This window comes from Kockiozyma suomiensis, assembly GCF_038497685.1.
Source record: "Kockiozyma suomiensis strain NRRL Y-17356 unplaced genomic scaffold V2V93scaffold_9, whole genome shotgun sequence".
Classification (NCBI taxonomy): domain Eukaryota; kingdom Fungi; phylum Ascomycota; class Lipomycetes; order Lipomycetales; family Lipomycetaceae; genus Kockiozyma; species Kockiozyma suomiensis.
Genome location: NW_027117672.1, coordinates 45,697 through 62,167, shown reverse-complemented (window position 1 = coordinate 62,167; position 16,471 = coordinate 45,697). Strand labels below are relative to the sequence as shown.

The following is a 16,471-nucleotide window of genomic DNA, read 5'->3' as shown; positions in this document are numbered from 1 at the left end:
GGCTGATTAGGTCTTCGTTTGAAGATCTCGAATCACGCGCAAGATTGGCGTAGATGGAGCAGCTCGAGAAATGCACATGACCCAAGTAAGAGCTAAAAATGTGCGCAAAAGAACGCATGCATGAGCGACACTATGCAACAGAAGCTTGATGCAATTCTGTAATCTGCGCGTATGTAAGCATAAGACGATAGTTCGGATATAGCTGCAGAATCGTCCATCGCGCAAGTCTAGGTAAAAGTAGGCACAACCCAGCTCCTCAAATCATCGCTCTCTGCCCAACGCATGATTTCCCCGTTCCTTTTCACGGCATCGACGCCTGCATTGGGCACACTTCCAACGATGATATCGTCAGTAGTCGCGGATTCAGACCCAGCGATGAGTTTTCTACTAGCGTCCTTAGCCCAGCCGTCGCCACCTGCAAAGATATCTTCGATAGCTTCTTCGGCGGGCAGCTCGCCATCCTGCCGCTGCCAGGATGCTGTAAGTGTTTTTCGGTACAAACTAGGGGTCGATGATGCTGCTGCAACTGTATTTAGTGAGGCGGGTATGGAAGGCGCATGAAGAGTGTCAGAGAGTAGAGACTGATGATTGTGCTCGAGCATGACACCAGTGATACCGCGAAAGACCTGGCCTGACGACATGGGCGGCGTCGAAAAATTCTCTTCGCCAGAAATCTGTCGAAGTTCAATCGTGATTTTGAGAGTCGAGTTTACTTTGCTGTTTTCGAGCAGATATCGTCGTCCAGCTGGTTCGACTCGCACATACTCGGCCACGTTCAACCGCAGTCCACCTAGTATAACCTTCTCTTCAGAATGCAGATTCACGACTTCAAATTCCACTATTCGTCCTTCAAGAACTCCATCTCTGTCAATTCCCATCCTCACTTTCTCCACCTCACAACTGTGCTCCCACGAAGCCTTGTGGTCTCTGATTGGTACTCGATTAGTCCTCCCCCGCGCATCACTGCCCTTCATGTGCCACCGAACGTACACCGTACCGCTTGCAAGCGGAATATTATTCAAGTCATGTATTATTATCTTCATCCAAAATTTTGACCGGCGCGACCGCGACCGTAATCTATTCATTGCCGTTATCAATATATTCAGAAACTGCAGCTATCGGATAGCGGACTAACAGCTACGGAAGCTGAGCGTGCAGATGACATCTACAGTCACGTGAGCGCCTCACTGTGAGCGGCTTGATTATCGTCGAGCATCTCAAATAGATCTCTTTGAGCACTGCATTAATCTTATACATTATTATATTACCACATAGCACTCCAGCCTATATACATGGCAGACAGATTTCTGAGATCCGTAGCTTCCTTCAGTAATCCATCCACCTGCGCATCAACACTTAACGCAAACGAGTCAGCAGCAGTAGTACCCCGAAATCGCTTCTTAATTCTCTCCAGCGCCTCCTCTGGCGTCGACGGCGCTCCTCTGGCCTTTGAGCTTTTCTTCCGCGTCCAGTCCACAAGCGGATCATGAATAAACGTTTCTAAAAATGGAAGCAACACCTCTTCGTTCTCTCGAAGTATCTTGAGCGTGATCTCACAGCACCGTCTAAATGGACCGTCGTAGCCGTATGGACCAAGCGCGTCTACCATATTCTGCGTCAACCGAAACGGAACACACTCTGGTACCTCTAAATCAAGACCTTTCTCAAACAAACAGCTGAAATCAACATGCAGTGCTCGTCCCGTATCTTCGTCGCATAGTATATTCTCGCAGTGCCTGTCTCCTAATCCAAGGATATATCCCACTATCGACATCACCGCCGTGGTCCGTGCAAAAGCTGTCCTCGATTCGTACCATGATGTCGGAATCGGAAAATTCTCTATGAACCACTCGTACAGTACCGGAGGAAACCTTATTTGGACTTTATTAACCACTGCCCTCACCTCACAATTTACAATAGAAAAACTTACATCTGAAGCACCTTGTCCGCAAACACTTGCTGCCGGCTACTCGCATTATCTAGCAATTGTCGAATTTCAGGAAACTATATCATTATTAGTCTTTGAGTTCTTGATTCCAGAAAACGGAGTGAAGCCCTACATTAATAACAATGTTCTTCGAAACATATCCCGACCGTATAATGTCTCGTAACGTCCTCGTGTTTGTTACCCACTCAATCATACCCGAATCTTGTCTCAATACCGTCACAGCATAAGTCATGATTTCTGCTTTCGTTAGAGTGGTATAATAGAAAATAAAGAAAACAACCACAACTCACCTAAACCTCGTTTGCTAGATTCCATATTCTTTGCCAACAGCATATTAATCATATTATTGAACTCCATCAACCTTGCATCCTTTCGTAGATCATCCATCGGTTTGCACAGAACATAATACTCTTGACCGTCGCTACCATATAGCTTCACCTTCTTCGGCATCTGTAGTGAACTAAGAACCTCCACTACCGGATCAATATTCACTACCGTCACCTTCTGTGCAAACGCCGTATGATTTGAGTCAGTGGCCTCTGCATATCTCGCTGGCCACGTTATCGTCATATTGGCTTGTACAGGAACTATAAGCTCAGAGGGAAGTACCCTGCTAAAGCTAACTCCACTCAGTGAATTAATATTCAGGATCTTTGTCTGAGCGGGTACTTTTTCGTGACAAAGCACATTCAAAGCATCCATCAATTCTGAAGCAGCTCTCAACGCACTCGCTAGCTTGCTCGACTTTTTCGCACATGCTGCTCGCAGGTCGCGAGCAAGCAGCGTAGCACGTGGCGGCCGCTTCTTGTCGCTCGTCTTACATAGCGACAAAATCTGCCACCACGATTGAGAAGGGTAAGTTAGGCCAATCTCAATCAGCGTCCTTGACAATACTTTAAGCGTACGATCATCTACCGTCCGTACCCTTGACAGAATTTGTGACAATACTGGAAAAAACTTTTAGTTTGCGTAGTTAGCTTAGAATCTCATATAGCAAACCTAATTTGACTCACAACATATCGAGGAATCTTTGCAAAGACTGCATCAATAACTTCCGATATCGCCTTTAGATTCTGTACCCGCTCGCTACAGCCTTCGTCGTCAGCGAGATATTCGTCAAAACACCAATAAACGTTTTACAAAGAAAACACACCTCTTTTTATCGTAACGCTCAGTCTTTTCATTTCTAGCCTCCTCATCAGCAAAATCAAGCCAGACTGTCAGCAGCTTGGGGAGCGTTTGATAGACATATTTTACACCAAATTTCAATGCTTTACAGTAAGACTTGCAAGCAAGTCGGTGGTAATATCCGTTCGTACTGTTTATTTGTTTCCGGTCAGTCATTGAAACAGATCAAACACAAAGAAAGAATCCTTACTACTGTGCGCTTCGTTGCTCTGGTGCAAGAGCCTTTTGAGCGTCTAATATCTTGATACAATATTTGCCATGATGGTAATGGCCGCTCTCGAGCGATACACACTCTGATGCCACCATCTTATACTTGTGCAGTACCACGGACCAATTACCCTGGTTCGACTGATCAAACCATTTCGCGTACCGCAGTAACGCCTATTCCTATAATTAATATCCGCAGCATTCGATGCATAATAATGTCTGACTCACCTTAGCTCTGACCACGCTGTTAGATCCAGCCAAGCCGAGCGAAGAGCTATCAGAAGACTTTTCACTAGGCTGCAACACCCCTTCCAATTTCTTCAGCGCCTGTCGCTGTTCTCCTTTATTCCATTGCAATCGTGCGTGTTCAAGTAATGCCAGAGGCGAGTCAAAATCAGTACAAGCCTCCAGCACATATGAGTACGCCTCGTCAAAATTCCGTGCTTTGCGCGCGTTCTTAGCCTTTTCTAATAATATCTCTAACGTGGCATCTTTTGGAAATGAGTTTCTGCGAACTAAAATTAGAATCTCTCTTCGAGACACAAAGAAAAAACAACCAAGAACGTACTTTACAACAGTTAAAATTGCCTGCCTAAGAGTTAGTAGGTATCGCTTTTCTCTGTATGATCCCCCAAATTGATTCATTCGACCGGCCATATATGATGACAAAGAGGAAAAATCTTTCCTCGGATTAATTGACCACATATATATCGTCTCAATATCAGCCAACACATGCAGTCGAAATATAAATTCGTGACTCTGTTTGGGAGCAGTCATTCCTGACAAGGCAATCTCGTTCGCGATATTGATTCGCGATTGAGAGAGGGTCCTGTACAGCTCTACTAAATCTTGATCATGTATACAAGACAGAGCCTTACCAACACTATAGTCAAACGTACTTGCATCTCCTTCGTGAAGCCATTTTTTAAGTAAGTTCCAGTTTGAATTCATCCAAGATGATTCAATTCCCAGATTGATTCCCGCTGCCGAATTGCCTTTTAGATCACTCATGCAAGACTCCAGCCGACTTAAAAGTGCATCTAATTCATTATTAGCATCAGCTCGCTCGTACTACGATTGCGCTGCTTACCATTCTGATTCAGCTCGCGCAGACATTTTAAGATTCCGGAGCTCATTGTCGCCTTTGCCTCTGGCTGTGTTTGAAGCCCGACCTCGTAACAATTCAATGCCAGGTTCCATTTGCCGGTAGACTCGTGCTCCACGATTTGCTGGTCGAGATCAGATGACAACAGTAAAGCAGATATTCCCTGCACAGCATCAGCATCGTCTAATCGCGAATAAATATGCTGAAGCTTTCGATAAACTGAATTCGCGTCATCCTTTGATTTTTTCATTTCTCGAAGAGATTGCTCGTAGTAAAAGAGTGCTCGTGCGTATGAATGAGATTCAAGGGCTCGATTGGCAACAATATCTACGGGAATACTTTTGATCAGTTGTTCAGTCTTTAGCGTGCCTTCATCGTCGCCAATAGCAACTTCTGGAGGTAGACCAGAGCGCGAACGTTTACTCTCCTGAAGTCGTTCATTCGCGTTACGGCGACGGCGTGCCCGCTGCCATCGACTGCAGTAGTCGAGAATCGAAAAGACAGTCTGCAAGTTGGTCAGCCCTTGTCAGCAATCAATTATTAATTGAAACACACCTGATATGACAATCTGATATCATCTCGTTTCACTTCATTACTATTTGACTCAACATTCAAAACTATAAGAAGCTCCTCTAAGATATAGCCTCGTTCCGATTCAGTTCCGTGACATACGAGGAATTGATAGACAGAAGGGAGCAGAAACTCCGCAAGTCGAACATCCTGATTGTTAATAATTTTTGAGAAGATGAAAAATATATTCTCAGTCACGCTTATTGATCCATTTTCTGCTTCCCATAGCTTGCGCCAATGTACAGAGGCGCGGCAAAGTAAGTCCCGAGCAAAATTCTGGACCCAGGCCTTGTGATCTTTTGCTGTCGAGAATAGAGGATACTCTTCGAAACTCAGTTCATGTCCTTGACGATGTCCAAGCTCATACCTAGACGATAGGAAGGGTGTAAGCGTAACCTTGGCAGCCTCGCTGAACGCACCCCAAGTCGTATACTGCTGCAGATGAGATGGCTTAATTGTACTTGTATTCAAACCGCATGTAGCAAGCAGTTGCTGCATAGCAAAAGCTAAAAACAGTTGAGATTTCGTATCAGTAGAAGATTGAAATGCCGGGACAAGAAAATTATCTAGGAATAATGCTATATAGTCGGTGTTTTCCTTGGACTTCATGAAATTGGACACTAATATGAAATCCTGCGGGTTATCAGAGGCGACGATCTTTGTATACCCAATACTGCCAATCAAGCCGATACATTCGACCGCTACCTTCGTAATATCCGGGCGTCGCTCCGAGAACCTATGGCACACTCCCGTTAGGTCACGAGATACTTCGGAAATCACAGATTCAGAGGATGATTCAAGAGCTAGATCCTGCAGGAGAGACTGCTTTTGCAATAGCATCGTACGCAGCTCCAGTAGAGCCTCATGCACTACAGCAAAATTTTCATGTCGACAACGACTTGACATGTCGTTTAGCATTAATTTTAGGTCGGCACAGGGAAGCAGTAACTCTAAAAAGCGGTCAATTACTGACTGTATCTGATGACTCACATATATCGTCGTTGGAATCGTCGAGATGCGCATTTTCCCAAGATGGTCTCGATACGCAGTCAAAATATATTCCAGTAGCTCCGTAGCGCGAGCTTTGGCAAGATTAGTAAATTTGTCCCAACTATTGAACATAACAGACAAAACCAAAGGTATCAGTTTGGCTGCGTCTCCTTTCGGAAAGTACCGCATCATATTTATCCAAGCACCAATTACTACGTCCTGCAGGTTTCTGTCACCAATAGTAGCTTGAAGACTTGAGCAGATTTGTGGAGTTGCCGTAACAGCGTGGTGTCTGGCAAGACGAATAGTTGACGATAAGCCACGCAAATATCGTCTTCTATCTGGCCAGAATGGCTTCTTGTACAGCATATCTGAGAAATGGCACATTATTCCTAAAATATTCTTACTGATAAATTTATCCAAATTCGCATTACTACCTGAAGTGGACTCGATCTGTGAATCGACGTCAGCCAGAAATCGGATCGTCCGAAACACAGACACTTTTTCCTCAGGAATTTGATCGTCGCTGTCTGAGTACATTTTCAGCACCTCAACGGAGATAATTAGTGAGTTGATCTGCACATATTTCGCAATGTTCAATCTCGACAATTTTTCAGAAATCTCGGTGAGGTATGCTTTGGATTCTAGAATCGGATCACCCAGACCGCTACTGAGCAGTGCCGCAAGAATTGCCTGCAAATACAAAAAGCATAGTTCTGCTGTATTTTTCTTTAAAATTTCAGCGATTTTGCGGATGTCGTTTCTGCGGTGCTCTAATACTAAATACGGCAGGGCATATTCCTGAGCTTTTTCGAAAAACTCAGCCATTGAAATATTCAATAAATTGCATAACATTTGAGCACTTCTCATCTTGAAGGGCCTAAAAACTAGTCCACTGATTGTTTCTAGAAACGGCAAAAGCAGTTGCAGCGGTGTTTCGTTTCGAGCCGAGGCCACTCGTTTCAGCTGTAAAAACAGTCAATTTTTTTCCTAGTTACAGTCAATGAAAGCTTACTTACCTCATGATATGCAAGAGCAGAAAAGAAGTCATGGTTGGATGTGAGATATGATACCAGCTTGATCAGAGCAACGTTGAGATCCTCTCCTTCAGATATCTTTGCAATTTCCGCCCAAGTCAGGATGCAGCCTTCAGTTAGATGGGATGGCGATATATCTATATCGGTGATCAAGCTAAATATTCTCCGGCTAGACCCTAAATCATGAATGAATAAAGGAAGTACCCGGCTACGAGATCTGTTAGCGTTGTACCAGTATGATCTATATAAACACATACCTAGCAGCTAGACGGAGTTCACGAGAGTTGCTTTTAATCATATCCACACTCCACAAATAGACGGGTGTATCACTGTATAAGTCACTGCTCATCGGTGGATGATAATGCGTCAGATAGCGTCTGATTGCGCATAGAACCTCAAACTTTTGCAGATTATCATCTGCCAGCCCTATTAACGCATCAAGAATTTGAAATTGCTCTACCCATGTTTCCACTCTTGAAGAGCTCAGTAGACAGGATTTAGAATCACATCTCGCGCATCGGAATTCGATGAACTTTTCAAGTGTGTGGCTTTTCAAACAAGGTAAGAAACTGAATGCATGTAACAGCAATGACTTCTTATCTCGATTCTCAGAAGCAAACTTCCCGGATCTAAACAGTCAGCTAGCAATTTCACAAGAATATTTTTAAACTATAATAGTACTTTATATATCCAAGGAATCTGTCAGAACCTGGTTCGAGAAAGCCGTTATCATTAAAATATTCCGGAAGAACTGATCTCAGAGCCTCGAGAGCATCAACTAGTCGATTTTGCTGACTTGAAAACGCCAGTTCAAAAGATCGTTTCGGTCTATCGGGTATGCCTTTGGCCTCATCAGACCCGCTCATAATACAACCATGAGTTGGCCCTTTTTACGGGTAATGAGAGTGCTTGTTCAGGCGGCCGAGAACTCGCGTGTAAGACGCGCACTGGACGCGAGTTTATTTGTTGTCGCATCACGTGATACAGTGTTCACTGTTCAGGCCACTTCAAGATGTCAAGTACTTTCTCTTGCCTCCCACATTACACTTGATGTATATTTTCTCCTTGATAATACCCGCATTGTAATTCTGTCAGTATGTCGTATGTAGTGGGAGTTGAGAAGATGGAGGCCGATAAGCTATCAGATGATGAGAATCTATTGTGGGAGTCGGCTGAGCACGGCGGATTTCGTGGCTTGTTAAAGTCTCGCAAGATTTTGCACTTATCTTTGATCGCTAGTCTTGGAGGATTTCTGTTTGGATATGATCAAGGTGTGATTTCCGGTGTGCTTGTTATGAACAACTTTATCAAGTCTTTCCCTCGAATTGGCGGCGATGGCGATTTACAAGGCTGGGCAGTTTCGATTATGCAAATTGGAGCATTTTTGGGGGCTCTGATCAATAGTCCTCTTGCTGATCGCTTATCGCGTAGATACAGTATTGCACTAGCAAATGTATCTTATCTGATAGGGGCGCTATTGCAAGCCGGTGCAGTCAATACCGCGATGATCTTCGTTGGCCGTTTTGTTGGCGGTATTGGTGTAGGGCAGCTCAGTATGGTCATCCCCCTCTATATTAGTGAGATTGCTCCTTCGAATATCCGCGGATCAGCGGTTAGTCTTCAGCAATTTGCAATTGCTACTGGAATTATGGTTGCATTCTGGCTTGATTTTGGCACCCAACATATTGGAGGCGTGGGAGACTCGCAATCTCAAACGGCCTGGCGCTTACCATTAGGAATTCGCGTTATTCCATCTGCTGTTCTTCTCTTTTCTTCTTTGTTTGTTCTGCCGGTAAGTAGGGGATGTTTTAGGATTGGGCCGTACTAACAGACAATTACAGTTTTCGCCTCGTTGGCTTATGAAAGTGGGACGCGAACAGGAAGCACGCTATGTTTTGGGTAAGCTTCGCATTTTGCCTGAAAATGACCCTAATCTAGAACAAGAAATGCTTCAAATCAAAGCCGGTGCCATGTTTGATGAACTCACCATGCAAGAGAAATTTCCTGAAGCAAAGACACACAACCAGCGCGCTCTGCAGCTGTATAAGGAGCTTGTCACGCAACGACATCTTGCGAAGCGCTTGTTTGTGGCTTGCTTTATGCAAGTTCTCCAGCAGCTCAGTGGAATCAATGCCATTATTTATTACGCTCCCAAGATGTTCCAGGCCATTGGTCTCCGCGGCGCATCAGTATCTCTGTTGGCGACTGGCGTCATTGGCATTATCAATGTGTTAGCGACAATCCCAGCAATTGCCGTTGTTGATAAATACGGCCGACGAAGTGTTTTGATGCTTGGTGCCTCAGCCATGACAGTCTCGCATGTGATTATTGGAACGTTGTATGCTGTGTTTGAAAAGTCTTGGAATCAATACCCTGGTGCAGGATGGGCAGCAGCTGTATTTTTGTGGCTTTTTGTATTCAATTTCGCTTACTCTGTTGGCTGTATTAGCTGGATATACCCATCTGAAATATTCCCTCTAGGCGTGCGAGCACAAGCCCTTGGCATTGCTGTATCTATCAACTGGATATCCAACTTTTTGGTAGGCCTGCTTACCCCGATAATGCTGCGTCAGTTGAAGTATGGCACCTTTTTCTTTTTTGCAAGCTGTACAGTCACCTTATTTCTTTGGACTTGGCTGTGTTTACCAGAAACTAAGGGTGTAGACATGGAAAAAATGGATAAACTGTGGGGTGGCTCGGAGAGTTTGGAGACGGCAGAGCGAATGAGACGGATCAACAGTGAGCTTGGAATTGACAATGAAATAGTTTTAGACAGAGAAATGGAAGAGATTGAGGTTTAAATGCCAATTTGCTGCTACTGCTGTACTTTATCTTTTGATTCTAGAAAAAGTAAATTAGTGGCTAGAGGTTTTCGACTCTAGGATTAATAATATTCAAGTTTATTCATAATTACATTGTAACTGTTGTACAACATTTTATTTTCATAAATGAATAAATGTAAGCATAAGGGTTTTGTGATTAGATAGTAAATAGGCTAGCTCTAGGACGATTAATTATTCCGCAAATATTGACCCTGATTTAAATCAGTCTCTGCACTCTGCTAACAATTTGCACCAAGTATTCAATTCAAGAGTGTTAATAAATTGAATCTTCTTCTCAGTTTAATATCTGACAGAATAATACTAATATGGCAACGCGAACGGCGACTCAGCGGGTAAGTGTGAAAAAGTCCTTGTTAGCTTTTTGTTTTCCTAATGTTTCTATTTGGATACTAATAGCTTTTACAGCTTTCGCGCGATTACAAGCGCATGCAGGAAAGTCCGACTCCATTTGTTGACGCTCATCCGAGTGAGAAGAATATTCTAATGTACGTATCCGAGTCAAAATAAATTATGAGGATTGGTGGGCTGATACGAGAGATTCAGATGGCACTATATCATTACTGGTCCACCAGCTACGCCGTACGAAGGTGGACAATACCATGGTACCCTGACTTTTCCCGCTGATTTTCCCTTTAAGCCCCCTGCTATCAGAATGATTACTCCATCCGGGCGGTTCCAACCAAACACAAGACTTTGCTTATCGATTTCAGATTTTCATCCAAAGACTTGGGACCCAACCTGGGGAGTCAGCACGATATTGACTGGTCTCTTGAGCTTTATGACGTCTAATGAACTCACAACTGGTGCTTTGATCTCGTCTGATGAGGAGAAAATCAAATTGGCCAAATTGTCTAAGGAATGGAATTTGTCAAACAGAAAGTTCCTCGAAGAATTTCCGAAAGAAGCAGCAGAAAATCGCGAGCAAATTTTGCATAAGAAAACAGCAGAGCGTCAAGTAGCTGCTGCTACTGCTGCTGCAGTAAGAGAATCGGCCAGCAGACCTGCAAGTAATAATCTGGCGATCGGTGTCGACAACAACGCGGCGGCGTCGCAACGAAAGGCGCCACTTGGAGTTTATAATGCCGCTGCTGTTGGAACAGCTAGAGATTCAAAGCACTCTACTAGCATAAATAGAAATGGTGATGGTGGAGGCGGCACAAATTGGATCAAGACACACAAATTTATGTGTCTATGTGTTGTTGTCTTGTCATATGTTGTCTTTTCGCGCGTATCGACCAGTATCAATACCAGACCGTGAACAATAAAGTAACATCGATCTCACTCTACTTGTCAGCATGTTTTATTTATTGGATTGGCGTTTAAATTGGCAATATGACTGGGTTTAGTTTTTGTAGTTTATCTTGTTTATCAATTTCAAAAATTGCATTAGTCATAATAGAAATTTCCTAACGCATAGAAATGATTTTTATCTATATTTTGCTTCCTAATTCTGCCATCAACCTAATGACGCAAAGAGTCGAGATATGTCGTTGACAATTAGACAGATGGTTGCTTGTTTATTTGTTACGGCTTATGAGAACACAGCAACCTTAATTAAACGCGCTCACATCAATCTGCCAATGAAAACCACACTCTCTCAGACGTCACAGCATTAAAAAATAGACCTCACTTTTCAATCCTCTTTTTAATAGATCTTCGATAGAAGAATGGCACAGATGGAGAACAGAACAGAGCTGATTCGTTTGTTCAAGTTCGAAAGAGTGCTCAATCACGGTGAGCCTAATATCTAATCTTGCCTACTCTAGATTTTCAGCATGCTAATCCTAAACCAGATGTTAAAACAAAAATGATATATTTATTAGGAGAGATCAACTTAGAATCTGCCATTATAATTGCTGAAAAAACAGCTTTTGACGTTGACAATATGGAAAAGTTGACTAGTACAGGAGTGATCGGTGCACGTTTACTCGACGAAAATGACATTTATAGATGGTTTATGGTGACTTTGCAGCAAGACGTTGAATCTGCTCCCGCAGCCAAACTGTCCATTATCTGGCCCGCAACTCAGACTGTACGTATCAGATCATTTATACGGTCACTACATTTATACGGTCACTATTCAGAGGCTGATATATCATTCATTTCTTAGCATATCGCAAAGTATTCTATTCCTCGGCGGCGAATGATTACTGAAACACCAGCAATGTATAAATCTATTCATCTGCCATATATTGAGAAGATGCGTGGCAGTCGTATTCAATGGTAGTACTGCATTGAAGTAGTAGCATAGATTGGGCAGCTGACTGGATGATAGGGTGTATAACATTCTGGAACACAAGGTGGAGACAGATAGAATTGTGTACGAAAACTCCGACTCATTGGAGGGATTCATATTACTTCCAGATTTGTGAGTTCGCAAAATATTCTTGTAGAGTTCTGTACGGCAGAAACCATATTGACTATCATATTTAAGGAAGTGGGATCGAACCACGATGGATTCCTTATATCTAGTGGCCATAGTACACCGCCATGATATATTCTCGGTACGAAGTCTGAATAAAACGCATATTCCGTGGCTTAAAAAAGTGCGAAAAGAGATAATCACAAATGTTGCCGCCACATACTGCGACATTCATCCTTCTCAACTCCGACTTTACGTACATTACCTTCCTTCTTACTACCACTTTCATATTCATGTCACAAATGTGCAATACGATGCTGGTGATGGGACCGCAATTGGGAAAGCAATAATGTTAAATGATGTAATTTCTCGTCTGGAGGAAATGTCTACCGAGTCTGCCGGATTTGAGAATTCGATTCTGTCTTTTTTGCTTGCTGAAAATTCTGAATTGTGGACAGGATTTGAGTCATTAGCAGATGATATATAAGATCCCTTCTTAATGGAAAATTACTGGCTGATATCACTGATTAAAATGCGTATTACATACATTTTGACTGTGATCCTTCTTGGAACTATCTGAATCTTTCTCGTTTACGATGCAGCCGACAGAGGAATCTCTACTTTTCTACCTGCATTTCCTATCTTTTTCTAACCACAATAGAAATACCTATTGATAACTAATAATAACCAGAAGTAAAACAAACAATGAACGCTGTTGTTATCAGAAAGATGAGTCACGTGATCCTCAAAGCCATGCGAGGCGGTTACCGCGATAGTGCAGCTTCCCCAGTTCTTGTGTTGCGTGCAGCCAGACAGACTAACAAAGAGCGGTTTCGTTCAGCAAACAAAAAGAATGTCCGTGTTAAATAGCCAGCTATAGTTTTTATTTAATATTTGAAGTTATAATTCTTTACAGTTTAAATACGAAAGAATGAACATAACAGAGGAATCCGAGAGCCACCCACTGCGCAGTGATGGGAATCATCCAACTCACTTGACTGAGCAAGGACTTACTTCTCTCTACGATCTTTATGAGGCACCGCCTGAACCTATTGACGACGATATATTTGAAAGTGATGATGCAGATATTGAAGATGGAGAACCTAATATCCCATTTATCTTCTTATTGACTGTACTGGTCTCCTTCTCAGGATTCTTGTTTGGATATGATACCGGGTATATTTCTGCCGCGTTGATTGCAACTGGAACCGACCTTGGTCGGGAGATTACTCCTGAGGATAAAGAACTGATCACGTCCGCCACATCTTTTGGTGCATTCATGGGCGCTATCATTGCAGGCACGCTGGCTGACATACTGGGCCGTAAGTGGGTTACCCTAGGTGCCAATATCTTGTTTGTCACTGGGGCGTTAGTTCAAGCCGGGTCGCATTCTGTGACGGCAATGGTCGAAGGTCGTTTTGTTATGGGATGGGGTGTCGGTATTGCATCTCTTGTCGCCCCACTATATATTTCTGAGATGGCTCCTGGTCGCTATCGTGGAAGACTGGTTGTTATCAATACTATCGCAGTGACAGGCGGTCAAGTCATTGCATATGTTTTCGGTGCAATTTTGGGAGATCGACATGGGGGTTGGAGAGCGCTGGTTGGCTTCGGGTGTGTTCCGGCATTGATCCAGTTGGTTGTTTTTATTTTTATGCCGGAAACTCCACGATTTTTAATTCGTGCCAATAAAATTGACCAGGCGAAAAAAGTAATAAGAAATATTTACTCTGGCCGTGCAGGTCCGGTCGATGAGCATCTGGTCATCAAAAAGGTCAAGTTATTGCTTGAGTTTAATCACGAGGAACATGGCGATATATCGAGAATACAAAAGCTGGGAATTGAGATAAAGCAAATATTTGGAGTACCAGCTTATCTGCGATCCCTTGCCATTGCTTGTGGGCTCCAGGCAATTCAACAAGTTTGTGGATTTAACTCGATGATGTACTTCTCTGCGACTTTATTTGAAATGGTTGGATTTAGTAATCCTGCTGTAGTATCGCTGGTTATCGCATGCACGAATTTGATATTCACAGTGGTAGCATTCAATCTTATTGACAGGAGTGGTCGGAGACGGATACTTTTATCAACGCTATGGGTTATGGCGGTGATGCTTGTGTTGACAGGTATTGCAATCTCAAAAGTATTGAATGATATGGGCTCCGCGGTAGATTCTTCGAGTCCCTGGGCGAAAGTGGTGATTGTCACAATGATCGGATATGTCGCATTTTATGCTACCGGAATTGGTAGTGTTCCATGGCAGCAATCTGAGTTGTTTCCAATGTCTGTACGTGGTATTGGAACCTCAATGGCCACCGCGACCAACTGGGGTCTGAATTTGATTGCCAGTGCTTCGTTCTTGACCCTGATGCAACGGATTACTCCGGGCGGCACGTTTGTGCTGTATGCAGTTATGTGTCTGATTGGTGAAGCATTGGTGTACTGTTTCTATCCGGAGACGTCGTATCTGACACTGGAGGATATCCAAGGACTATTCCAAGATGGATTTGGAGTTGAGAAGAGTATTGCATTGAGTAGAGAAGCCAAGCGGAGATACGAAGTTAGTCTTGAGTAGTTTTGATTACGTAGAATGTTTGAATAGGGGCTTTTGGAGTATAGAATAAAAAGGGGAGCTACAGGTTTGGATAAAGGAATATAGAATTTATGGAGAAATAGAAGCGCTCCTTATCTAAGATACTATTAGTACAACGCCCTTGAAATAACGGAAAGTCGGCGGTCGGCGCCAACTTTCAGCCGACATCCGCGAGTTTGATCTAGAGCTCAACGACGTCGATACAGCAGAATGCTTCGAATGCAAGCTTACCCTCCAGAGGGCTTTTCCCAAGACCTTGACTGTCCTGTGCAACTTTAACGCAAGTTATCCACGCACACAGTTGCCGAACAAAAGCTAGATTTCGATCAAGAGGAGTCTAGGTATCTTCAAATTCTCCGCTGTATGATGCCAGCAGCAGCAGCAGCAGCAGCAGCAGCAGGAAGAGGATGGCACTATTGGCCATTCTGTCGGTGTCATATCTCAGGAACCTGTCGTGATGGATGCTGATAAGGGTGCAAAAGCTGTAAATATCGCAGCGAAACAACGAAGGTTGCGCTCGGATTGTCTCACGCATATGCCAACAGACGATCTATGAAGGAAGTATCGCATTATTCTCGAAGAATTTGAAGGAATTTTGAAAGCGGGTTAGATGCTATCGGTAATTTTTTCTCTTATTAATTTGTTATATGCTATTATTGAATGGATTCTTGGACGTCCTGAGTCCTGATGTTGTCATTTTTGAGAGTTGTCGCCGGAGAGAGAGACTCTTTCGAAGAAATCACCAGATATATTTTGGATGACGGCATAGATCATCTACAATGTGAAATCGTTGCAATGAAGATAATTTATACAGCAACCAGCAAGATATTTGTTTCCCAATCTTCAATGTCGATTAGACTCTCTCATTTGCTGCAGACATAATGGCTCCACGTTAGCTGAGAAAGCTTCGAGAGAGCAGTATGTTAAAGTGTGCGAGACGTCTTGGATTCCCTCTACAGTTTCCAAAAGACTCAAAAGAGTGAACTAATTACTAAGCTGAGACTTGTCGTGAAGCGTAGTTATCATTAATGCTGGCGCTAGCCAGATTACAGATTAGATCGAGCTAAGGCGCTACTTAAAACCAGTTCGGGGTATTTTGGGTGACTTTTCCTATGGAATTCAAGTCATATGTTCTCGGTAGTCTTGGATTTATTATTCAAATTTTTCAAATATATTTGATATCGATGTCTCCCTAACCAATCGGATGCAGCTTCGCATTATAAAATTGCGAAAGCTCATTGTAGTCTTTACTTCAGTCTGCATTGTTGCAAAGATTTCGAATCACGTTTGTTAATTAGCAATTACTATTGCTGTTGCCATTGGCCTATTCCTTCTAGCAGATTGACGAGGGCAGTTGACCGTCCAACATATTGACTGGGTTGCTGGTCAGCCTTACACCGCCGTAATTGACATAGTGATGTTCCGCTATATACTATTCTCCGTTCTCTGTTCTCTGTCTTCCTTGTAGAGTTTCTTATACTCGATGGTTTATCACCAATTGACATTTGAAAATGACGACAAGTAATTGTTTTTATTTTTAGCTCATATGGTGCAGCTCTGCGCTTTTCTATTGCTTCTGTTCTAACTAGTATATAAACTATTATGATTCCGCACCGAAGACTTGGCTC

General features: G+C 43.1%; 6 protein-coding genes across 6 annotated transcripts; 4 read left to right on the top strand and 2 right to left on the bottom strand.

Annotated features, from left to right (window-relative positions):
- Positions 1 to 140: 140 nt before the first annotated feature.
- V2V93DRAFT_274329 (N-terminal C2 in EEIG1 and EHBP1 proteins-domain-containing protein) lies at positions 141 to 1,188 on the bottom strand. Its single transcript, XM_066907182.1, has one exon. It carries the CDS (start codon positions 1,083 to 1,085, stop codon positions 228 to 230), a length of 858 nt encoding a protein of 285 aa, XP_066764856.1. The 5' UTR covers positions 1,086 to 1,188; the 3' UTR covers positions 141 to 227.
- V2V93DRAFT_371423 (uncharacterized protein) lies at positions 1,112 to 7,967 on the bottom strand. The gene is made up of 14 exons (XM_066910505.1): positions 7,727 to 7,967; positions 7,303 to 7,674; positions 7,028 to 7,253; positions 5,004 to 6,974; positions 4,434 to 4,953; positions 3,912 to 4,383; positions 3,572 to 3,851; positions 3,327 to 3,517; positions 3,102 to 3,266; positions 2,962 to 3,034; positions 2,239 to 2,905; positions 2,061 to 2,185; positions 1,931 to 2,004; positions 1,112 to 1,871 (listed from the first exon to the last, which is right to left on the bottom strand). Exons 1-14 carry the CDS (start codon positions 7,909 to 7,911, stop codon positions 1,265 to 1,267), a joined length of 5,928 nt encoding a protein of 1,975 aa, XP_066764855.1. The 5' UTR covers positions 7,912 to 7,967; the 3' UTR covers positions 1,112 to 1,264.
- Positions 7,968 to 8,085: 118 nt separating this feature from the next.
- Positions 8,086 to 9,944, top strand: V2V93DRAFT_371420 (general substrate transporter). Its single transcript, XM_066910504.1, has 2 exons — positions 8,086 to 8,837; positions 8,887 to 9,944. Exons 1-2 carry the CDS (start codon positions 8,142 to 8,144, stop codon positions 9,844 to 9,846), a joined length of 1,656 nt encoding a protein of 551 aa, XP_066764854.1. The 5' UTR covers positions 8,086 to 8,141; the 3' UTR covers positions 9,847 to 9,944.
- Positions 9,945 to 10,077: 133 nt separating this feature from the next.
- On the top strand, positions 10,078 to 11,301 carry V2V93DRAFT_371417 (ubiquitin-conjugating enzyme/RWD-like protein). The gene is made up of 3 exons (XM_066910503.1): positions 10,078 to 10,220; positions 10,294 to 10,373; positions 10,432 to 11,301. The coding sequence occupies exons 1-3, from the start codon at positions 10,194 to 10,196 to the stop codon at positions 11,144 to 11,146; spliced, it is 822 nt and encodes a 273-aa protein (XP_066764853.1). The 5' UTR covers positions 10,078 to 10,193; the 3' UTR covers positions 11,147 to 11,301.
- A 154-nt stretch (positions 11,302 to 11,455) lies between these two features.
- On the top strand, positions 11,456 to 13,032 carry V2V93DRAFT_371413 (HIT-like domain-containing protein). The gene is made up of 5 exons (XM_066910502.1): positions 11,456 to 11,622; positions 11,682 to 11,920; positions 11,999 to 12,111; positions 12,164 to 12,256; positions 12,323 to 13,032. The coding sequence occupies exons 1-5, from the start codon at positions 11,556 to 11,558 to the stop codon at positions 12,735 to 12,737; spliced, it is 927 nt and encodes a 308-aa protein (XP_066764852.1). The 5' UTR covers positions 11,456 to 11,555; the 3' UTR covers positions 12,738 to 13,032.
- A 149-nt stretch (positions 13,033 to 13,181) lies between these two features.
- Positions 13,182 to 15,399, top strand: V2V93DRAFT_380942 (uncharacterized protein; the record flags this gene model as incomplete). The annotated part of the gene is made up of 2 exons (XM_066912084.1): positions 13,182 to 14,810; positions 15,217 to 15,399. 2 exons carry the CDS (start codon positions 13,182 to 13,184, stop codon positions 15,397 to 15,399), a joined length of 1,812 nt encoding a protein of 603 aa, XP_066764851.1.
- Positions 15,400 to 16,471: the final 1,072 nt, after the last annotated feature.